The sequence below is a fragment of the Cryptomeria japonica genome, chromosome 5 (genome assembly GCF_030272615.1).
Source record: "Cryptomeria japonica chromosome 5, Sugi_1.0, whole genome shotgun sequence".
NCBI lineage: Eukaryota > Viridiplantae > Streptophyta > Pinopsida > Cupressales > Cupressaceae > Cryptomeria > Cryptomeria japonica.
The window spans coordinates 674,394,171-674,417,946 of record NC_081409.1 but is presented as its reverse complement, the minus strand read 5'-3'; the positions used below and the strand labels follow the sequence as shown (position 1 = coordinate 674,417,946).

The 23,776-nt window shown below is 38.7% G+C and overlaps 1 protein-coding gene across 1 annotated transcript in view; it reads left to right on the top strand.

The window, feature by feature from the left end:
* Window positions 1-23,776, top strand: part of LOC131039522 (uncharacterized) — a 106,211-nt gene that overhangs the window by 64,320 nt on the left and 18,115 nt on the right. Inside the window, exons 6-7 of the mRNA XM_057972300.2 lie at window positions 14,009-14,158; window positions 14,287-14,442. Coding sequence (XP_057828283.1) covers window positions 14,009-14,158; window positions 14,287-14,442 — 306 coding nt within the window. The remainder of the gene's footprint in view (window positions 1-14,008; window positions 14,159-14,286; window positions 14,443-23,776) is intronic.

Sequence of the window (23,776 nt, the reverse complement as noted above, 5' to 3'; positions counted from 1 at the left end):
AAGATGACAAATTTGAGCTAGGATTCAAAGTTCGCTCCTGTCCCTCACCAAGGGACCAGGGCGATAAACACTCAAATATCAAATTTGCCTTGTAAAAGACAAGTAAACTATGCGTGGAATGAAAGAATAAAGTTGTTACTTGCCTTGTGATATAAATTGGCAACTTAGAAGGCAAAGACCAAGGAGTAAATACAAGTTCGCTCCTGTCCCTCACCAAGGGACCAGGGCGAAAATGGTCTAAAAGGCATTCTTTCCAAAGATGAAATAAGTCACAATCAAAATACATAGCGAGAACCTCATTTTGGACGTAGGGGATGAAGTTTCAAACGTGAAAAATGAAAGATGGAGGACCTAAATGCATAATCGCTCCTGTCCCTCTCCCAGGGACCAGAGCGATGAAGTTAATGTTCATTTTTCTTCCCATGTCTAGGCGCCAACATCATTTTTTAAATTGCATTAAATGCTAAATTTCGATAAACCTTGATATTTTTAATTAAAATTGGCATTTAATGGGTGCGCACAAGGCATTTAATAATTAATTTTGCCTTTTAAAAAAACCGAAACAATTAATTACAAAGGTATTTTAATTAATTAATTAAATAAGGAGCTGAGCGCTTGGGTTTTATTTTTATATTTATACAAAAGGCGGCCTCCCTTTATTTAATTTTTGTTATTATTTGCTTTATTTCCAAGTCGGCCTAGAGGCAATTAAGGAGGTAAGCGCTTATATAAAGGGGGTGTGATATGGCATTTTAAAACATCATTCAATCATCCCTTTGCATGCGATTTGGAGAAGACAATTACAAGGTGCGAATTTCATCAAGGAGAGGTGCGAAATTCCATTCAAAGGGAAGTGCGATTGGTATTCAAATGGAGCGAACTTGCCAAGGACATTAAAAGATCACGTCAAAGGCATCCCAAAGGTGGCGAAATTGATAGCTTGAGAGAGATCACGTTGAAGTCACCAGATTTCGATTGTTGCCTAGGCGAATTTTCTTGTTTTGCATTTTAAGAGTTAAGCTCTCAATTGAGGTATGGCGATGTGGTCCCTTGAGTTTTGAATGTTGATCGTCATAGCTTCAAATTTTGAATTTTGAATTTTATTCCAGTAGCTCAATCGTTTTTAGGAAATAATAATTCAAGGACTTCTCATGAAGTTTCCTAAAATTAATTTAATCTATGTTATGCATTGCAATATCTAGTTATTTATTATGAAATGTTGTGTAGGTATGGCGACCCCGAAGGCGGGAGCATCCACCAGTCGTCTAGCTCTCATGAAGGAAGATCAAAAGACCGAAGAGGTGGAGACCAAGATCGTGTCTAAATGGAGCAACATTGGAGATACCAACTTGGGCAACTTCAGTACAAAGAAATTTCGAGAGGTCCCTTACATTGGCAAGCCATCACCTGTCGCCTGGAGGATAATTGAAAGTGGCATCATTAAGGCCGGTTTCCCTCCAGCAGTACAGTGTCATGAGTTGATGATCGAGTGTGCTCGTCATTATGATCCTCAATCCAGAACGATCGTGTCCAAGGAAGGAAACACTTTAGCTTATCTTTCAGAGGAAGCTATAAGTGAGGCTTTCCATCTTCCAGAGCACAGAGATATGATTTACAAGAGCATAGAAGGAGCCAGGTCCATGTACGAAGATGATCCAGATGCTTGCCTAAGCATCATTAACAAGAACTGGTTACTCAAGAGTCGTCCTCGCCTGAGCAAGGTACCGAACACACCACACAGGATTGATTTCCAGGAGGAGTACAGAGATTTGATTACAATGCTCAACCGAGTCATAGGTGCACCTCAAGCTTTTTACTTTGAAAAATGGATGTTCTACTTCATCCAGGTGATAGTTCAGGGTAAAGGAACAATTCATTGGGCTAGAATGATTAGCCATTGCTTGGACGTACAGTTGAGGAGACTCAAAGCTACCAAGTCCTTCCACATGAGTTCATACGTCATCTATGCCTTGATCAGGAGCTTCGAGTACGCAGGACTACCTCACAGAGGAGTGATTGGAAGAGGACCCGGCGAGGTCAGAGTTTGTGATTCCTACGTTCACTTGCATCATCCGCCAGGAAGCAACTACAAGTTAGTTAATGATACCTTCACTATGAACATCACAAGGACGTTGCAAGGCGAGATTCACAACAGATTATCTCAGGATGCACAGGAACTAGTAAAAAGGTACGGTGCTTGGTTTATCCAATTTCCGAAGTTTACTTATATCAGAGTTCATGGATGTCCTTCACCTCCATACATGTTGCCGAGATATCCGACAAACAGAATAGTATTACTTGAGGTAACAAGACAGTTGGCAGCTTATGCGAAGGCATTCAGACACAGACACGGAAATGGAGTTCCCGTACCTATCATATTGGGCAATTCAGTTGAGGTATGTCCTAATGCTTTAGCCATGGATGACGCAGAGAAGGAGTTAGCTTTGTATTCTTTTTCATTCTTTGCTTTGAGGGAGAGCTTTGATCCACATGGGTATATAGAGGAGACAGTCGGTAGGAAGTTTAAGCATGAGTTTCAGATTGAAGATTTTATGATGAATCTCTTAGACGATCTTGAAGTGAAAAGAAAGATGCATTCTAGATTGCCTTTGGATTTCATCAGGAAATGCAAGATTTACAGAGTGGCCGACCAAGCTCAGGACAGTGGCAGACATCTCCAGTCATCCTATGATCGAGAAAGCAAATCAATAAGGTTAGATTGGAATGAGCCCGAGGTCGTGGATCTAGATGCTTTGATGGCTCCAGTCTCGTCTTGTACTCGCAGATGGGTTGATGTGCAGCATCAGAAGTTGAGAGAGCAAGGCATAGCTATGACTTTCACTTTGGAAGAGAAACCAGCCGAAGGTGGAGCTAGTGTAAGCGAAGGTAATCCTAATCTCAGGAATGCAAATGAGGGCAACCTTCGAAGTGCAAGTGAAGGCGATCTCCATCCAAGAGGCTCGAAGAGGAAAGAGAGACCTGGAAAGAGAGAATCTTCCAAGAAGAAACAAGAGGCCAGCCGAGATCGTTCATCCGGTACATCTTCTCGACAAGAGAAAAGGACACTTGAAGTAGAAGAGTCTATGGAGTCGATGGTTCAGAATGATAAAGAAGGACAGGTACCTCAAGGGTCACCAAGTGGATCTCTCCAAGATTATGAGTTACGTGAAGACAAGAATAATGACGAAGTAACATCTCCTCACAAAGAAGAAGAAATATTGCATAAGGAAATACAGGTCAAAGAGACAAGATCAGCCATCCCAGATTGGTTGAAGGAAAGATTAACGAAGGTGATTGTGATCGAGGACGAGGACAATGTGATTGATTTGGAGAGCCTTGTTGGACATTCCCAGGAAATGACAGAGAAGAGGAAGGCTATCAAGATGTCCAAGATGATTAGAGATGAGTCTGGATCCAGAAAATTACAGATAGCTACACCGGCCGTGGACAAGTACGAAGGTGAGATCTTAGCAGAGGAATATGATATAGAGACATTTGAGCTAGGTCCATCCACAGCTGAGTAGACACTAGATGATGCCACAGATTCCTTTGAGGCATTGAAGGACAAGCTTAGAGAAGAAATGGAGAAGAGTAGAAAGCTCGAGAGGGAGGTCGGTGCATGGAGAACATATTTCAGCCATCTCAATCAGCCTTTGGGACGTCAGGATCCAGCAAGATCACCTATACAGGCACTTCCCCTTCAATCAATTGGTGAGGCAGAGAGATTCAGGAGTATGGTCCAGCGTATGAGTACTTGGATGGATAAATCTCATACAGTTGCCGTAGAATTTGCAACAAGGATGATGAAGACTATTCATAGGGCTATTCAGGTTCTTGAGATCATCCACAATTTGATGATAACGGTAGCCGCTTTTGCTCATACCAAGGATGTTATCATTCCTGTCTTGAAGGTAATTAGACAAACATCGAGGAAGGTCTTAGCGTAGGAAAAGATTATGGATGGAGGACCTCACAGTTTACTTCAGTGGTCAACCTTACTCCAGATGAAGGAAGTTCTCTTTGAGGACATCAGTACTAGATGCAGTCATGTTGAGGAGGTGATCAACCCGATCCAGGACAGAGTATTTGAGGTACTACGTACCATTCTTGGCAGGAGGATCGAAGTTGAGACAGATGTGGATTTGCAAGAATTGGAAGATAGAATCAAGGTCATCTTTTGCAAGGACGTCAATATCACAGATGAGCAACAGGACCAGATGTTTGCTACCATGCTCCTGATCGAAAAGACTAAGGAACTTGAACTTACATGGGACGCAGCTCTTCTAGATGCATTTGATCAGGTCATCCACTTGGAAGAAAGAATGAAGAATCTTCCCGAGATTCCAATTGCTGAGATTGAGGGAATCGTATCAAGATTCATTGCATATGCTAAAAAGGAGCATTGGAAAGGGAATAAGATTCTAGATGAGAGGTTGTTATAGATGACATGGCACCTTAATTGTCATTGGTCTATGTCTCCTAGATTTTCGTGCCAAATTTATAATTGGCTATGCATTTAAAGTTGTGCAATAAAAGGGGAACTTTTGTAACAAACCCTAATTAGGGTTTAGGTGTCATGATCTTGACCGTTGATCTGCTTTTGATCTGGACCATTCATTGTAATTGAGGATGCTATTTATACCCTCATTTCATTTCATTTTCATAGTTAGATGTGAGAAGAAGATTAGATTATTGATGTATTAGAGAGATTAGAGTTTAGAAGCAATTTATTTTTGTAGCAAGATTGAGTTTTGAGGAAAGAATTCAAACAATTGTTGTACATGATGACTTTGGAATCAATGAAATATTGAAGTTATGGTGTTTTGTTGCAATTCTCTTGGTTATCTTCATGGTTGTTCATTTTCCTTGAATCATTCTCAATCAAAGTAGTGTGTTAATTCGAAAGACAAAGTGTTGGACTTGATCTTTGGTAGGATTCACTTTCCAAATCACTAGCTTCTTGCTGATTGTAGGAACGCCTTGCGTGGTCAACTGGAGAATACTTGAATCACTTAACCTTCAATCATTGTTGTATCTTGGATATGTACCTTCGTGGTAGTGTCTTTGATCTTTGATGTATTGAAAACCATTTGTTACCTTAGAAGATCGCATCAATTTCAATTGAGTTGTTATTTTATGGCAAAATTGAAGTTGGTTGAATCTTGCCAAGTCTTGTCCACATGAAGTCATTCTTAGGGTTAGACTAAATTAGACCTCTTGCAAAACCCTATCCTTTTGTTATTTTTTGAAGCTTGTTTAGTTTAGCAAAATCTTCGGCAACGTAAGGCCCCTTGATGACACAGCAATCACAACGACCACTGGTGCTTATCCACACGTAGAGACCCTACCAAAAAGAACATTGGAGTCATCCTAACTGATCCTTCTTGCGAAATCTTCAGCAGTTAGCGACTTTATTCAAGAGAGGATAAGGTACCTTTCGGTATTTTATTCTGTGTTCGATAGTGTACAAAATACACGTCAACAGGAAGCAAATCTGAAAAAGTTACATGAGGTTGCCAGCTTGTTTAGATTTAGTTGATCCTACTATGTATAGGCAATTGATTGGGTCTTTGATGTATTTAGTCAATACAAGGCCTAACATATGTTATGCTATTAATACTCTCAGTCAGTTTATGTGTGAGCCTAGATAGATTCATTTTGTTGCAGCTAAACATATATTGAGATATGTGCGTGGTACAGTGGTATATGGTCCGAAATATACTTCTTGTGAAGGTCTGAAATATACTTCTTGTGAAGGTTTGAAATTGCAAGGTTTTTCGGATTTAGATTGGGCAGGATGTGCACCTGATAGGAAGAGTACTTTAGGATGTTGTTTCAGCCTAGATTTAGCTATGATTTCCTGGTGCAACAGAAAACAATCATGTGTTGCTTAGAGTACAACTGAAACAGAATATGTTGCAGCTTGTGTGGCTGCAAGAGAAGCAGTGTGGCTTCGCAAATTGCTTGTAGGATTGTTTGGACAGCCTTTGGAACCTACAATGATTCTTTGTGATAACCAAAGCTGTGTGAAGCTTTCGGTCGGTCCTGTTTTCCATGATAGAAACAAGCATGTGGAAATAAGATATCATTACTTGAGAGATATGGTTCAAAGGAAAGCAGTGGATCTCAAGTACATTTGCACAGAAGAGCAAACAACAGACATTCTTACCAAGCCACTTCCTAGAGTGAAGTTTTGTTATTTTTGAGGCAAGCTTGGTATTGTAGAGAATGATGCTCTTGCTCAGAGAGAATCTCATCTTCAATGAATCTTTTACATGTTGTTAATGAGTTCTTCTCTATGAGAGAGAAGTTCGAGGTGCAATCCCTTGTAATGCATTTTTCTTTGTGACGGAAAAATTTGAGGTGAAAGCCCTTGAGACTCTTTTCACTTATGAGAGTAGCCATAGTGAATGTCATGTTGAGAGACTCCATGACAACATCATGTTGAGTGGCTCTGTGATGAGAGCTTGTGTTATTTCACTCATGGGAGTAGCCATGGTGAACATCATGTTGAGTGAATCCATGATGCCTATCACGTTGAGAGAATCCGTGATTAAATTTTGTTGTTTTCATATTGTGTTTGTCATGTTGAGAGACTCCAAGACTTGAATATCTGTAAATGATATCTCCTTTGCTAAGAGGGAGTGTTAATGATTATAGTTGCAGGAGACTTCATTTTATTGGTTGTCTTCCTTACACGTTCTTATTGTTTCTGTCGGTTTCTTATTTGCTTCATTATAGCTGTAATTGTTTCGAGTTCCTTATTTGCCGTCACCGTCTTGAGTGCTAGCTAGAAACGTTATTTTTCCTCTCTCTTCATATCCTATTTGTCATGAGTTTTAGTTTTCTTTGCCTTAGTGGCTCGATCAATATTGGTGTATGAATCACCTTTCTTGGTAATTGTCGTTTTTGAGTTTTATTTATGTGAAGTATTGTATATTCATCTTTCTTCGCATCATTGATATCTGGCTTGCTCCTTGTCATTTTTCAAGCTTTGGTACTGCGATTTTGAGGAGATGCGTGAAGTTCGGAAGGAAGATTTATCAACATGTGTGGAGATCTTGATTCATTTCTTCATCAGAAATTCTATTTGTTAGCAGATTTGTAATCACCTTTAGTTAGCTGTGACTTTGTCAGCTACTTCTTTTGTTTGTTAAGTGCTATCAATCATGATTAAATGATTGATTGTTAAGCTTGAGAGCTCTGTATTTAAATTTGTGTCTTCAATAAAACTTGATTTTTGGTGTGGCTAGGTTTTTGACCCTCAGGTGGAGGGTTTTCCTAGGATAAATAGTTGTGTATCTTGTTCTCTTAAGTTTTTCTAGTTGCAGTTATCTGAGTTTTAGCTTTCTGGTTCTAATTTTAACAATGTCAAGTGTTTTAATCTTTCCTTTTCATGTTTTGAAGGATAGCTTGCTTTGTTCATTCATGTCTATGTCAACTTAGCAACTCTCATGCTATCCTTGCTTTATTTTATGTTCTCCAAGCTAGGCGAACTTGGAGTCTTGCCTACTTTGCTTTGCTTTTCTCATATGAGCCTTGGCGGACTTTACCAACCTTTGGACAAGTTGCTTTATGCTTTAGGCGGACTTGGAAAGTTCTTTGCCAAGGTGGACTTGGCACTTGGACATTCTTGCTTTCTATGTGCCTTGTTAACTTCATACATAGGTGGACTTTGAAGTTTGTTTGTCATCCTCCACATATGTCTTAGGCGGATCTTGAAGACACCTTGCCATGCTTTTCCACTTCTTCCTTGGCGGACTTGGATGATGCTTAACCAAGGTGGACTTTGCATTGCCTTGGACATTCTTGCTTATGCCTTGGTGGACTTTGACTTGTTTGTGCCATCCTTGGGCGGAGTTGGAAGATTGTTTGCCAAGGGGGACTTGGAGGCTCCTTGGATAGCTTCATTTTCTCATGCTTTGGGCAGACTTGGAAGAAGTCATACCATGTTTACCAGCCACTTGTCTTGGGCAGACTTCATGGATGTCCTGCCATTCTTCTCCACCATACTTATTCAAATTGTCATGTTCATCTTTCTTGGGCGGACTTGCTTCTTGCTTAGAGAATTTTCCTCGACACTTAACCAAATTTTGAAATTTTATTCTCCAAGGTATCAACACTTAGCCAAATTTTTGAAATTTTATTCTCCAAGGTATCAACACTTCACCAATTTTCTGAATTTTTCTCCCCAAGGTATCAACACTCGGCCAAATTTTTGAAATTTTCTCCTTAACCAAAGGTAGGAATTTGATGAACCTTCGCCATGGGTTACTTGACTAAAGGTAGGAGTTTGCTAGTGCTTGGACAACTTTTCTTGTACAGGAGGCAAACTTTAGAGAGTCTCTGCCAAGGGCGGACTTGGAGGCTCCTTGGACAGGGCGGACTTGGATGATGCTTTGCCAAGGCGGACTTGGCATGTGCTTGGACAATCCTCCAAGGCGGACTTTATGTGTCTCATGCCAAGGTGGACTTCACTCTTCTTTGGACAAGGCGAGGTTGGAAGAAGCTTGGACATGCTTCCACTTTGCCTTGCCATCTTCAATTTATCCTTGGCGAACTTTGTCTTCCATTAACCATCCTTGGCTTGGGCGGAGTTTAAAGATGTCTGGACAAGTCTCCTTATGCCTTGGGCGAACTTTCATCTTCATGCCACCTTTTCTTCAAAATGTCTTCATTCAAATTGTCATGTCCATCTTTGACCTGCCATGTTCATACCTGGATCATTTGGAACAAAAACCTTAATTAGGGTTTTACCTCGCTTTTTGCACTTAAAGACATGATTTTTCAATTTTGAGGACATGGGTACTGATCATATGGCTAATCTTCTGGAACAAAACCCTAATTAGGGTTTCCATCTGCTTTTTACCCTTAGAGGCCAAATTTTTCAATTCGGAGAATATGGGTAGCAATAATATGGCTTGAGGATCAAAACCCTAATTCTGAAAAAAAGTAGAAAAAGCAAAACCTTGCTTTTTGCACCTGGAGGCAAAATCTTTCGAATCTGAAGACATAAGCAATAATGATATGGCTTGAGGATCAAAACCCTAATTCTAGCAAAAAGTGAGAAAAACAAAGCCCTTCTTTTTATACTTAGAGACAAGATTTTCAAATTTTGACAACATGGGTAGTGATCAAATGACTTGAGGAACAAAACCTAGGTTCCACTTTCAAAAAAGCAGAAAAAGTAAAAAAGCAAAAATTTGTAAAAATAGAAAGTTGTCAGAAATGACCCAAAGCAATTACGATCCTCATCCTTCAGACTTTCTAAGCACTTCAACAACACTCATACATGATTCTGAACATGATTTCTCAACTTGTCTTGGGATGACCTCAGAAACTCAAACTCAAAACTGTCTCAGAAAATGGGCTTACGAAATTGTAGAGCTAGGACAAAACCCTAAAAAGAAAAAATTGGGGGTCCCCATTTGCAATGGGGCAATGTGTGAAATAGGTCACAACAAGTCCCAAACTAGACTGTAGCAGCTAATTGATCTCTAAAAATGTTGGTACAACAATTACCAAACTCTTCAAAAGTTTACAAATAAAAATTTGTTCACTCCAAAATTGATTCAAATCACCTCCAGGGATCTAGGCATCACATTTTATGATGAAAAATACTTCAAAACTCTAGTGCTTCACTACATGTGTTCAAATGCCACCTCTACAATTTTCCTTCACTATGTTGTATGACTTGCAAAAGGAAGGATAACAGTGATCAAACAGCCAATAAAATCATATCAAAAACCCCGTATATTTGGTCCACAAGTTTGTTCGGCCTGACATGAAAGAAACTCCTCAAATTGTCCAAAGGATCTTCAACAATCTCAACACAAACCAAATCAAATCTGCGACATCAAAAGTCATAAAAAATCTCCATCTCTACAACATCCAAAACTGAAACTTTGATTTGAAGCACAGTGATGATCTCTAAATGAAATCACTTAGCTAGCTAGGGGAGTTCCATCCTCGAAACTAGCAACTCCAAGAGAGTTTTCATCCTCAAGAAGCTTGGAAGAACTTAAGTTCATTCCAACAACATAATAATAACATTCACAAGTTTAAACTCTCAAATGAGCCCTCAACCTTCTTTTATAACTTTTCTGGAGGGAATAACTAATTTTTAAAATAATAAAATATGATAATTTATTTTCTCTTCACAAAGACCTTTTAGGAGAATTAATATTATTTTTCATGTACAAAGTCCCCCAAGCCTAGGTGTCCAACTTAAAACACATCTCAGTACTTTTCGAACGAGCTATTACACTAAGTAATCCTTTCAATATTTCCAACATTAGATAACTAAAGTGAATTAATTAAATAATAACTCAGTAGCTTACCTAAGTTGCGGAAAGTGTCCAAATGATATAATTGTACAATTTTGATCATACCACAAGGTTACTAGAGTTGTAGGATGATGAATCAAAGCAACTGAGTGACTTACTAGTAATAGGTTGCCTCTAAAAATTTGGAAATCTCCGAAAAGGCTGGAAACTAATTCTGAAGGTATCACTAGGCTCATCAAGGCCAACTAAGCTCACCGTGAACAACATCTCTGCAAGACACATCTTAAGCACTCTAAGAATTTTGCAGTTCTCCCCATCTCACCAAGTAGCTTATGGGAAAACTCGGAAACTGGGTTAGTTGCCCATAAATCAATTTCACTTAAAATAGGGACATTACAACAATGACATGAACTTGCATTTCTTGGAGTTCATAGTGGTTTGGGTATGGATGTTAGGATCTTGAGTTTATTCCTTTATTTTTAATTTTCGTTAATCGTCTTATCTTAAAGACCTTAGGGAACAATCCGTTGTTGGGCAAAGTTTGTCATTGATGTCAAAGGTGCTGATTAGCTCTATCATTGATGTTGAGGGTGCTGATCAATTCTGTCATTGATTTCAAGGTATCTGGAAGAGTGCAATTACTGTCATGTCTATGTTTTAGCATTTGGGTTTCGAAAAGGCTGTGACAAGCTGTGATTGATAGCTCTCTTAATGTTATCATTATGTTTTTGTAGCAGTAGTTCCTCACTATATATCACTTCTATTGTTGTCTAGAAGTGTCTATGATATGGTTCTGAGGTTTGTTGCTCAGGATCGGTATGTGTACCCAGTTGCATTGTCATGATGTTTGGTTCTGCATCCTCCACAGTTGAGAGTTATGCCTTGCAGTTTGGAAGTTAAGTAAGGATACATATGATGTGTCACATCCCATAGTTTTACAGGCTGTGCTTCTGTAGACAGAAAGTTAGGAGTGACAAAATGCTCACTATGCTAGCTAGATGAGTGTGCTGATGTTCCGATTTGATTCGCTAGAGGATTGTAATGTGTGCCAGGCGGAAGTATCACATGGATGATCTTTGGGGCTATTACATGTTTGGTGTAAGGATTATTCTTGTGGCCAATATAGTAATCTTGTTCTAGGCCGACATATGAATGTAATCATCATTGTCTAGGTTCATTCCTAGGGTGCCTGTTGTGTGTATTTGAAAGGTGTGGTTAATGTGCAAGTATGTGGGCGATGCTCAAGAAGGAAGCATGATTATTGTGTGCGGTTGTACTTGAAGATAATACGCACATTGAGTGAGTGTTCTGATGTATATCAAACCTAATAGAGGTTGAAGTTTGAGTTGTGAAGGTGTCCACATTCATATCTTGTGTATTTTGATGAGATTGGTGTCTCACATGCTAAGTTGGTGCTTAGATCTTGAATGAGTGAATTGGTGTCTCCTGTAGGTTGGTGCTTGCAAATGTAATTGAGGATTGGTGTCTCCGGTAGGTTGGTGCCTACTCCATATTGCAAGTTCTTTATTATATTTTTGTGAGGCTGAATTTGGGCAGTAGATCCAAGCAGCTATTCTCACCATGGTTTTTCCCTTCTAGGTTTCCACGTAAATCTGGCGTTCATATGTGTGGATGCGTGCTCTTTGATTAGTTGATTCATAATTAAGGAATGACTACTAAATGCAATTAATTATGATTTGGATTTGGGATTGGCTGTGACGCTTGGAGAAGTTATTAATGGTAATTAATGTTGAATGAGTGTCAAATTGGCATATACTGATTCACCCGCCCCCCCAGTATATTTGTATGCTTAACAATTTGGCCCAACAAAGCTTAAAGCAAAAGGGGTCACCCCTCCTTATTACTTGACCAATTGTTATCCCTGCTCAATCATAAGCTGCAATCTATCTATCTTAAGTTGGTATCCTTGGAACTTAGGCGTAGTTTGTCTTTAGGGAATTAGGGGCCAACAACTTTTAAAGCCAACAAGAATGACACCTAAAAATGTAAACCAAATGGAAACTAACATGAAAAAAATTAACAACATTGGGTTTAATGTAGAGCTATGTTTTTAACTACTCTTTCAAGATCTATTATCCAATGGCTGAGCTTTTAATTTAATATGAGGTTTCTTCAAAATATTATGGACTTAGGATGTTTGAGTCCTATTTCTTCCAATATGTCAATTTCATAATCTTCACACATCTCTTTGAAAACATTCTATAGGAGTTATAGTGAGCTTCTTCATGTGACTGCTTCTAATACCCATGTTGCCTCCAATAATTGTATTGAAGTTTGCCATTGGCATAATTGATCTCTAGTGATTAAATTGTCGATACAATTCAAATTGGGATTGTAGGAGTCAGTATGAACTTCGCAGAACTTGGCAAATTTTCCATGCAGCTGTAAATATATCTCCAAGTAGGTCTTGAAACAACCAGAAAGATGGAATTCTTCATTTCCATTCTTTGTACAAGATATTAGAAGATGACATTCCTCAGTTGACAGTTGATGAGAAGGTGATCAAACATTCTACACTGTGATTCATCTCAAAAATTTCATCTAGATATAACTTGTTTACTCCAACTCTTAGATTTCAATGATTATGAATTATTCTGCAAGAAGGTTAGAATCAGCTCATGTGGCAATGGTTTCAAATTGGTTGCTTCAAGAATGTAAACATGATAGAAGATGACATTCCTCAGTTAACATTTGATGAGAAGGTGATCAAACATTTGACTATGTGATTCATCTCAAAAATTTCATCTAGATATAACTTGTTTACACCAACTCTTAGATTTCAATGATTATGAACTATTCTGCAAGAAGGTTAGAATCAGCTCATGTGGCAATGATTTCAAATTGATTGCTTCAAGAATGTAAACACGAGAGGAGTAATTGTAGGAAAATAAAACACAAAATTTATAATGAGCTGCAGCTGGGCTCTGGTATGTGACAGCTATGATTTAATCATTAGCTCAAATACTTTTATTAATTGGATGAACAATGCTGAAGTTAATCTCTATTCTGTGTGGGAATTAACAGATTCAACTCTGCTAGGAAATAAGCATCAAATGCATTTATTTCCTGATTATTGCTAACTTTTTCTGCCAATGCAGAGTCGACTATTAGTTTTTGGGCTGGCCAAGTTGTTAGCCGGCCATATTTATTAGGTTCTTAACCAGTTTGGGGAATTGAATGGTCTTGTATTTAAGGAGTGATGCAAGCAGTCATAGGAACTAGTCTAGGATCATAACATAGTCACTTACTTGGGCACACAGTCATGGGTTATCCATAAATGATTTCATTGAGAATTTCAGTGCTGTGTTTACAGTAGTAAATAATGGGTCAGATTCTTTTTGTATTCATACTAACCAAAATTTCTTACTAGGTCACTTTTATCCACACTTGATTTACATTTTGATTATGTTTTGATGTGTTTCGTTTTACGTATTAATAGTTAGTGTTGTTGATATAACTTAATGCTGAACTTGCCATGACTACGAGATTACTCTAGTATTCCATATGATGTTATCATTACTCTGCATTTATAGCTGTATCAGTTGAACAGTGAGTTGGGGTATGTGATAAATTAGAAAGAACAGAGTTAGAGTAGCTAGACATCTTTCTCTGTGAATTCTCTATCTATTTTTTCAATAACCTGGACATCATCTACAGGTTGAAGTAACTATACTGTGTTTCTTATGTCCTGGAATATGCAGGTTTGCAAAGCGATTGACAATTTTCCAAATGATGCTGACATATTAGATCGTGTATTTGCTGGTGTTAGCATCTATTATAATTATACAGGAGAAACAAAATGTTTTGATGTCAATGATGATCCTCACGGAGAGAATGGATGGAATTGGCAGGTCGGTTAACCTATAAAAGGCATCATCATATGGAAAATATATATGTTGATTTTTTAATCCAGGAGATTCAGTTAAGTTGTTCTGTATACTTATTTACAGAAATTCATGCTATTTTTGGTTCATCACAGGCTTGCACAGAGATGGTTATGCCTATGTCTAGCAACCCAGAGAGTAGTATGTTTCCATCTTTTACGTTTGACCTTGAGTCATACACAAATGATTGTATAAAGTCCTTTGGTGTGGAACCAAGACCTTACTGGATAACCACTGAATTTGGTGGTCACGTAAGTTTTGTACTAACACTTTCAGTAGATTAGCATTTCTTAGTTTATAATTTGTTTGAACTTAAGTCATTTTGCAAGCCAGGGATGTGAAAAGTTTTCTTCAGCCTTCTTTCCCTATATATCTAAAGTTAAATGATTTGTAATAGGGATTATATCACCTCGTCTTCCCTTTTTTAACAGGAATTCTGTGTACATGATGTTTTTCTTGTTTTGCAAATCATACCGTTCAGCAAATAAGTTCTTGAAATTAATGTTGAAAATATGAAAAGATGGGATATTCTTTTAGATTCTCAGATGATATTTTCTGAAGGTTGCATGTGTGCTATCCTAATCACAATCAATATAGTTTGAAGCTTAAATTACAGTCCAGGTTGGCCTTTTCCTGTTATTTAATAAATTTTATTATACAGATGCAGGCAGATTTTATTAAGTACCGTACTTCAATAAAATTCATGGCCAGTGCATTGGTTGACACTTAGTTATAGTAAGATACTTAACAATATCCATAAAACTTCCAGCCTTGAATAAATTTTCCTGGTGTATGTTTCATATAAAAAATGAAAGATCATCGAAGGATCAGTTCCATTGAGTAGATGTTAGAGAACATAATCTTGAAGTAATGTTATTACAATGTATGTGGGATGATGATTCATCACAAAAGGTTTATTTACTGCCTGGTGTAGCACAGTCTGAATCTTGCAACATTTCTCTGAGTTTGTGGGATAGGGCATGGGGAGATGGGATTCAACATCTTGACACTTCTTGGTGTTGTCTTTGAACGGATTACCCTGTCAAGCCAAAATTTCGTTCCTGGGTTATAAAATCTTCTTTGGCTAGATGGAGGCTTGAGAAATTGACATGACAAATATCTTCATAAATTCTAGGACAATGTCTTTCTTCTTCTCGGACTTGGACACATCTAGCAAGGTCAAAGATCTCCCCTTAGGAATCATGGCTAGGCCAGAAAATAAATTTTACCTCTGCATCTTTATCTTCACATGCTTGAGATTCTGAAAGGCAGCCCTTTGCTGACATCAAAGACATTAGTTGATACATATAGATACGCATTCACAAAGCCATTCAACCAAATATTGGGGAGAAGCTGGATAATATTCTAGATTCAACAAATAAAGATTCAAGCACTACAATCAAATAATTTAACATTGTAAAAAAACTCATAGCACAGTCTGAATCTTGCAACATTTCTCTGATTTTGTGGGATAGGGCATGGGGAGATGGGATGCAACATCTTGACACTTCTTGATGTTGTCTTTGAACGGATTACCCTGTCAAGCCAAAATTTCGTTCCTGGGTTATAAAATCTTCTTTGGCTAGATGGAGGCTTGAGAAATCGACATGACAAATGTCTTCATAAATTCCAGGTCAAGGTCTTTCTTCCTCTTGGACTTGGACACATCTAGCAAGGTCAAAGATCTCCCCTTAGGAATCATGGCTAGGCCAGAATTTCTTTTTTACCTCTGTATCTTTATCTTCAAATGCTTGAGATTCTGAAAGGTAGCCCTTTGCTGACATCAAAGACATTAGCTGATACATATAGATACGCATTCACAAAGCCATTCAACCAAATACTGGGGAGAAGCTACATAATTTTCTAGATTCAAAAAATAAAGTTTCAAGTACTGCAATCAAATAATTTAACATTGTTTAAAAACTCATGACTCAGCAAAACTTGGCAGGCTCAAATTTGACTCAGATTTGGCTAGTCGGTTAAAACTTGCCAAAACTCAGCAAAATTTTTTATTATATAAAGAACACACGGCTTTACAAATATTCTTGACAGACATGCATAAAATTGAATTTATAGAATTGATAAGTAGCTTTTCGTTCATTCATAGATTAAAAATGAATTTCAATACACACCATAATGTCATGATCGGGTGCCTTTGAAGTGGATGGTATTGTTTCCACTTGAGGAGAACTAGTTTCCTGTTGCATATCATGGGAAGCTTCACCCAATGAAGCCCCCAACCAATACCTTGATCTCGCCTTCTGCCTGCCCTTGTGTCACTTTCTTCTACTCATCTCTCAATATTAGTAATCTCATACTTGGAAAAGAGGGACTTGTTCCCCACATCATCACCAATCTAATTTGAATATTGATCTATCTCATCAAGATAAATGCCATCATGCGCATCCTTTCCCTTCACCTTTCTAGTACATAGATGAAGAATATACCCCACAAAAATGATGTCATTTAGGCACTTTTGAGTCAAACTGTTGTGCTTCTTGGTGTGAATGGCTTCAATGTGCTCCAAATTGTGTTCAAACCCAGAAGCACTATAGGGCTAGCACAAAATATGGATGGAGACATTGGAGAGCTATTGAAGTTTGAGTGTTTTGCACCATAATTTTCCCACTTCAAATCTACAAGTACAACATTTATAACTTTGTAAGTAACTGTGAAAATCAGATTCACTGGTAAAATACTTCATTCATTAATCTGAGGAAAAGTTACATTTATATAAATTACAAAAACACTGTAGTTATTAAATAAGTTACCTACTTCTAACTACTTGCTACTGTAGACATATTAATTACAATATTGACCATTAACAGTATATAGAATTTCTAACACCCTTCCTCAATGGTTAATCTATCAAAAAACACTAAGTTGCCCCTTGAATTTTACAAACTTATTTGGGCTCAGAGACTTGGTGAGAATATCCACAGTTTGATCCACTGTTAGAACATATTGCAATTGAACTGATCCGTCTTCTACCAGCTTGCGGATGTAGTGACAATGAAGCTCGAAGTCGACATGCTTGGTACGTTCATGGAAGATTGGATTTTTGGCCAGTTTGAGCACCCCTTGATTATTAGTATACAAGGGAGAAGGACCTGCTTGCGGCATTTGCATGTCAGAAAGCATCCTTCGGAGCCAAACTGCCTCACATGCGGCCTTGACTGTTCCCCAGTATTCAGCTTCGGTCGAGGAAAGAGCCACGACCTGTTGCTTCTTGCTGCTCCAAGTGACGACACCAGTACCCAAACTGAATACGTACCCAGAAGTGGACTTTTTGTCATCCACTGATCCTGCCCAATCTGAGTTAGTATAACCAATCAGCTTTGGATTGTTGCACCTGCTATATAGAATACCATAGTCAGAAGTGCCTTTCACATATCGCAGTACTTGCTTCGCTGCAATCCAATGATCAACTTTTGGGGCTGTCATGAAGCGAGAGATGTAGCTGACAACAAAACAGATGTCAGGTCTAGTGGTAGTGAGGTAGATGAGGCTGCCTACTAGTTGCTTGAATTTGGTTTCATCTACTGCAGGTGAATCAGACTTGGCTGATAACTTCAACCCTTTCTTCATAGGTGTGGAAGTTTACAATCCTGCATTCGAAACTTGTCAAGCAAACTGCGGGCATACTTGGACTCTGAAATAAAGATACTGTCATCAGTCTGCCACACTTCAACACCTAAGCAATACTGGAGAAGCCCCAAATCTGTCATGTCAAAAGCTTGGCACAAGTCCTGTTTGATGGTTGTAATCAAATGTGCTGAATTGCCAGTAATGATCAAGTCATCCACGTAGACAACAAGAAAAAGGATATCATCATCAGATAGTTTGACATACAAATTAGTGTCAGAGGGACTGCGCTGAAAACCATGTTCAACCAAATACTGATCAATCTTAAAATACCAAGCCCGAGGGGCTTGCTTCAGGCCATATAGGGCTTTTACCAATCTACAAACGTGATGTTCCTTGCCAGGAATCTTGAAGCTAGGAGGTTGAGTCATATAAACTTCTTCTTGCAACTCACTATTGAGGAATGCACTCTCAACATCTATTTGGTGAAGTTTCCATCCAAACTGAGCTGCAATGGCGAGAAGAAGACAAATAGTGCTCATCTTGGTAGTAGGAGCAAAAGTCTCCTCGGAGTCAATGCCCTCCCGTTGGGTAAAACCTCGAGAAACCAATCTGGCCTTGTACTTATCCAAAGTACCATTTGCATTATACTTGACTTTGTAAACCCATTTACTGATAATACGTTTCTTCCCAGGAGGCAGTTCTGAAAGAACCCAAGTGTTATTCTTTAGAAGACTATGGTATTCTGTCTCCATAGCCTTTTCCCACTCAGGAATGCCTTTAGCCGCGGAATATGTCTGGGGCTCATGGATGCTGTGGATGTTGGCCATAAGTGCAAAGTTGACTGTATTTTGTTGCTTTCTCTTGCAGCGAACTGATCTATCCTCAAGAAGCTCATCATCACAAAGATCTCCTATTGTCTTGGCCCTCCATTTAGGCCTGAGGGTAGAAGTACCAACATTTGGCATTAGAGAAACAACATCCCCTGGAGTTTCTGGAACAATGTCATTTGGATGCAAATCCCGTGACAAATCAGGTGGTGCTGGATCGGTAGATTCCTCATCTTCAGAGTCAGAATGCTCTGAAGCCCTCCCATCATGGGAACCAAGAGGAAGACGAACACCAACATTAGAAGTCTTCACAGATCGAGTTGCAAGACTAGGAGTAGTAGAAGGCATGCATGGACTAGTAGTCTCATCAACAACAACAACATGACTGAAGATGAGATGATCTGTCTCCACATCAATCAACCTGTAGGCCTTGTGGTTGTCGCTGTAACCAGTAAACATAAGTGTTTGGCTCTTTGAATCTAGCTTAGCACGTTTGGCGTCTTGAATCCATACATGAGCGGTAGAACCGAAGACTTTCAAATGGCCCACTGTAGGTTTGCGTCCTGACCAGGCTTCTTCAGGAGTCATCTTCTTGACGGCATGTGTAGGTGACCGATTCAGGAGATAGACTGCAGTGTAAATTGCTTCAGCCCAGTATTTCTTAGGAACATTGCGATGCTCTATTATAGAACGAGCCATTTCAGTAATGGTGCGATTTCTACGTTCAACTACACCATTCTGCTGAGGGGTGTATGGTGTGGTGAGTTGGCGTTTAATGCCATGTGTAGCACAAAATTGTAGAGAAGTTATTGGAACAAAACTCCCCCCCATTATCTGACCTTAGAGTGACAATTTGATAATCGGATTCTTTTTCAACTAAGGCCTTAAACTGCTGAAATGTACTGAACACATCTGATTTGTTTTTTAGAAAATACACCCACATTTTACGACTGAAATCGTCAACAAATAACTAGAAGTACCTGCAACCAGTAATAGATGGAGTGTTCATTGGCCCACATACATCAGCCCGAACCGATTGAAGGGACCTTGGAGGTTCGCCAAGAATCACCATCCGAGAATGGTGTCCGATGTTGCTTCCCAGCTTGATAGGTTCCACAAACTCCATGATTTTGAGGTTGGATCTCAGGTAGACCAGTAACCAAACCCTCTCGATATAATTGAGAGAGATAGTGCATGTTTAAGTGCTCATAACGCTGATGCCAAAGTATTCTGATGGATGTACTCCTAGCAACCAAAGCATACTCCTGAGAATCGTCGGAATCAACAAGTCTATATAAACCATGATCCTCAAGTCCCATAGCGATTGTAGTACGAGTCTCCCTATCAACAATGTTGCAGATGGACAAACTGAAGACAACATCTAATTGAGGAGAATGCCTCATGATCTGACTGACGGAGAGGAGATTATGTTCCATGCTTGGAACATAGTAGACATCAAGAAAAAATAATTTCTACCTCCTGAGTGAATCTGGACAGTGCCCTTACCAGCAACTATGTACTCTTCTCCTCCTTCGAAAATTACTGAATCCGAGAATGGTTCAAATTTTGTGAACCAATCCTGACGATGAGTAAAATGCCGCGAAGCCCTTGAATCAATATACCGGGCATAAGAGTGTACTGGATCTGCTGTTCTCTTGGCCATAAAAGAATAGAAAGAAGATTCTTTCTTCTCAGAGTGTTCGGCGACATTTGCTTTCTGTTGAGACCTTCCTTGCTTCTTCTGTTCAGAAGCCAATTGAATTCGACACTCAGTCTTCATGTGACCAAACTTATGACAATAATTGCACTGAATGTTCTTCTTGCTAACCTGAGAAGAACCAGAGCCTTTCGACTGAGAAGATGAAGATGGAGCCTTCCCTTTGTTCTTCATAGAAGATTTGGCAGAGAACGCTTGCTCAGTGGAGGTGGAACTGGTATTGCTTCCAAACTGCTGGTGCCACCGATCTTGCTGTAAAAGCTTGTTACAAAGATCAAAAAACTTCAAATCGACGTTAGTGGAAGTGATATTGAGCGTTTTGATGAAATGCTCATAAGATTTGGGCAAACTCTTTAGAGTGATGGCAACCATGTCCTCTTCCTCCATTGTGCGACCAACCGCCTCAAGTTGGTCACAGATGTCCTTGATCTTTGTCAAGTGATCCTGTAGAGGTGTCCTTTCGTTCATCATAATCAAAAAGAGCATGTTCTTCAGAAAGAATGCTCTACTCTTGTCAGAGGTTTCATGGAGACTCTTCAAATGATCCCATATCTCCTTCACAGTTTTGTCGGATGGTACCTGAGGTAGCTGCTCATCGGTGACAGAGAGTTTGATGAGCATGACTGCTTTGCGGTTGCGCTCATCCCATTTGTCTTGATCTTTGCCGGCAGTGGCTGGACGTTGAGACGTGCCCAAAACAACTGCGTCAAGACATCGGTACTAAAAAATGGTTAGCATACGCTGCTTCCAGGTGTTGTAGTTGCGGCCGTTGAACTTCGTGCTTCTTTTGAGCATTATATTCGTCAGAGATGCCATCACGTACCTCAAGGTCTAATTGGTGAAGGCATGAACTCCAAGGCACCAACTCCAGCAGATGAAAACAGGGTTTTTCTTTTTTTAAAATTCTGCAAGTCGGATTCGAAGGTAGAAACTGAAACCCTAAAATAGTTATCGAGGCAAAATTTTTCCGAAAGACCTAGAAAAATCTGACAAAGACCCAGAAGAGCACTCGACAAACCCACAAGGAATCTGTAATCAGAATTATTTTTCGATTGAAGGGTCAAATCTGCGGGCTATAAAACCAAGGCACAAAAAACAATGCACCCAGCAAAATCTGATGACAACCCAGTTCAAATTTCAAAAATCCCACAAAGATTCTGCAACTGAATTTTTTTTTCGACTTGAAACAGAGGGTCAAAACCCTAGCCAAAAATGTAGAAACTCTAGGCACGAAAAAAAGGACCAAAAAAAAAAATGGATAGGTTCCCAGAAAAGCTTACGAAAAACCCAGAAAAACCTAGGTGATAGTTTTCTGAGAACACAAAACCTGTCGCGTGCAGACACACAGAGGGGTGAAAAATTGCGATTTTGCAGAGAAAATGCAAAAAGTCAGCAAAAAAAACCCTGCGAAAAATGCAGACAACAAACCTTTTGCGTGGAAATCTCCAAAGAATCGTGAAGAAAATCCCGGGTTTTGACCCACGAAAAATCAGAGAAGGCGCTGTCGGAAATAATAAAAACAGACCCCAAAAAAAAAACGCAGCTAAAGGAAAAAATGACAGACACAGGTAAGGCAAAAATGCCCTCAAACTGACCCGCGATATTTTAGACAAAAAACACGAAAAAAATTCGCATTAAAACCCTAAGGCTTTGATACCATGTGAAAATCAGATTCACTGCAAAATACTTCATTCATTAATTTGAGGAAAAGTTACATTTATATAAATTACAAAAACACTGTAGTTATTAAATAAGCTACCTGCTACTGTAGACATATTAATTACAATATTGACCTTTAACATTATATAGAATTATTATTCTAACAATAACTTCATTTGATAAAACGTAAATAAAAGTTTGAAATAATTAACAGAAGCTTATTTAACAATATTTTTTTTTACTTGGCTGCAGAATTGATCGTTTTTTGAATGCAAAGAGGTGAGGAAAACAACCTCCCTTCCATGGCCTTGTAAACTTGCAACTTGTCCAAAATCATGTCTCTAAGGTCTTTGTTAGGTACCATCATCTCGTTGCATTTGTTGAGGCTATCCATGGCTTCCTCATCAGCCTTGAAGGTATCAAAGAAGAAAAACTTTGGGTTCAAGTAGTAGGCAGCCACATGAATGTGTTTGAGGACTTGTTTGTTCCATCTCCTTGCAATAAGTCCCAAATGGCCTCATATAAAAAACCCATGGGATTTTTCTCCCCAGCTACCAATTGTAGAATCCTCACCAAAGGTTCTAACACCTAAAAGAAAACAATATATCATATAAAAATCTGACTTTGAATGACAAAAAAAGAGTAAGCTAAATAATAAAAACTTATTATGGACTATGAGGTTGATAATTTTTTGTCCATTTTTTCGACAAAAAGAATCAAAAGAAATGGTCAATAATATCCATTCCCCTTTAACCTTCTTTGAATAAAGAGAGTCCCCCCACTTTGCACTCACAAACATCTTCTTAAGAGATGATTGTGAGGCTGCAATGCAGAACACAGATTGACTACTGAAGGGGGGGCGGCCGGGGAGGAGGCGGGGGAGTGAATCAGTAGTAAATAAAACTTAAATCCTAATTCAATTACAATTTTTGAAACACTTATTAAAACCTTTTAAACTGAATTCTGAAGTAAAAACACCAAACTGAAATCTGAAAAGATACACCAGACAAAGAGACCAATACACAAGAGGATATGTGGAAACCCAGTATGGGAAAACCACGGTGAGTAATGCTGCTAGGATCTACTGTCCTAATCCAGCCTCACAATTAAAGAATTTACAAACTTTTAGGGCACCAACCCAAGGAATCACCAAATCCCTTCTGAGAGCCCCAACTCCATACAAAATCTCAATATAACAAACTGAGCATCAACTCAATGTCTTTGTGGCACCAATTACAAACATTACAAAGATTAACTTATTTTTACTTAAAAGATTGAAATATTACAAATGACAACTTTTGATGTTTATAAACAAGTTACTCTTTCGATTTTGATTTATAAACTCCAATTTGTCAATAGTGATGACTTGCACACATGCTATTAAATACTGAAAGCCAATGTCTTATATATGAACCCCTGATCAATACTCTGAGATAATTCATTAATCTGAAAACAGGCTGTTAATAATCTGATCACTGTTATTCTGAAAAGAATTCATTACAGATGATATGCCTCACTATTAAAACACAATTTGTTTATACCTGAAACATAATGACGAGTACCTGATTCATCACAGTCTGATATCTCACAAATAAAAGTCTGATTCACCACAGTTTGATACTGTTCTTTCTGCCATTCAAAGTTTGCTTTGATCAACAAAGCCTTTTTCAGAACTCCCTTCTATTCAAATTTTTACATAATGTATCAGTTAACATTCTTCAAATAAGCGACGAAAAAATCTCACACACATCATCCACTCAAATTCCACTCTACCATCGAATTCTTGTCTTCTAT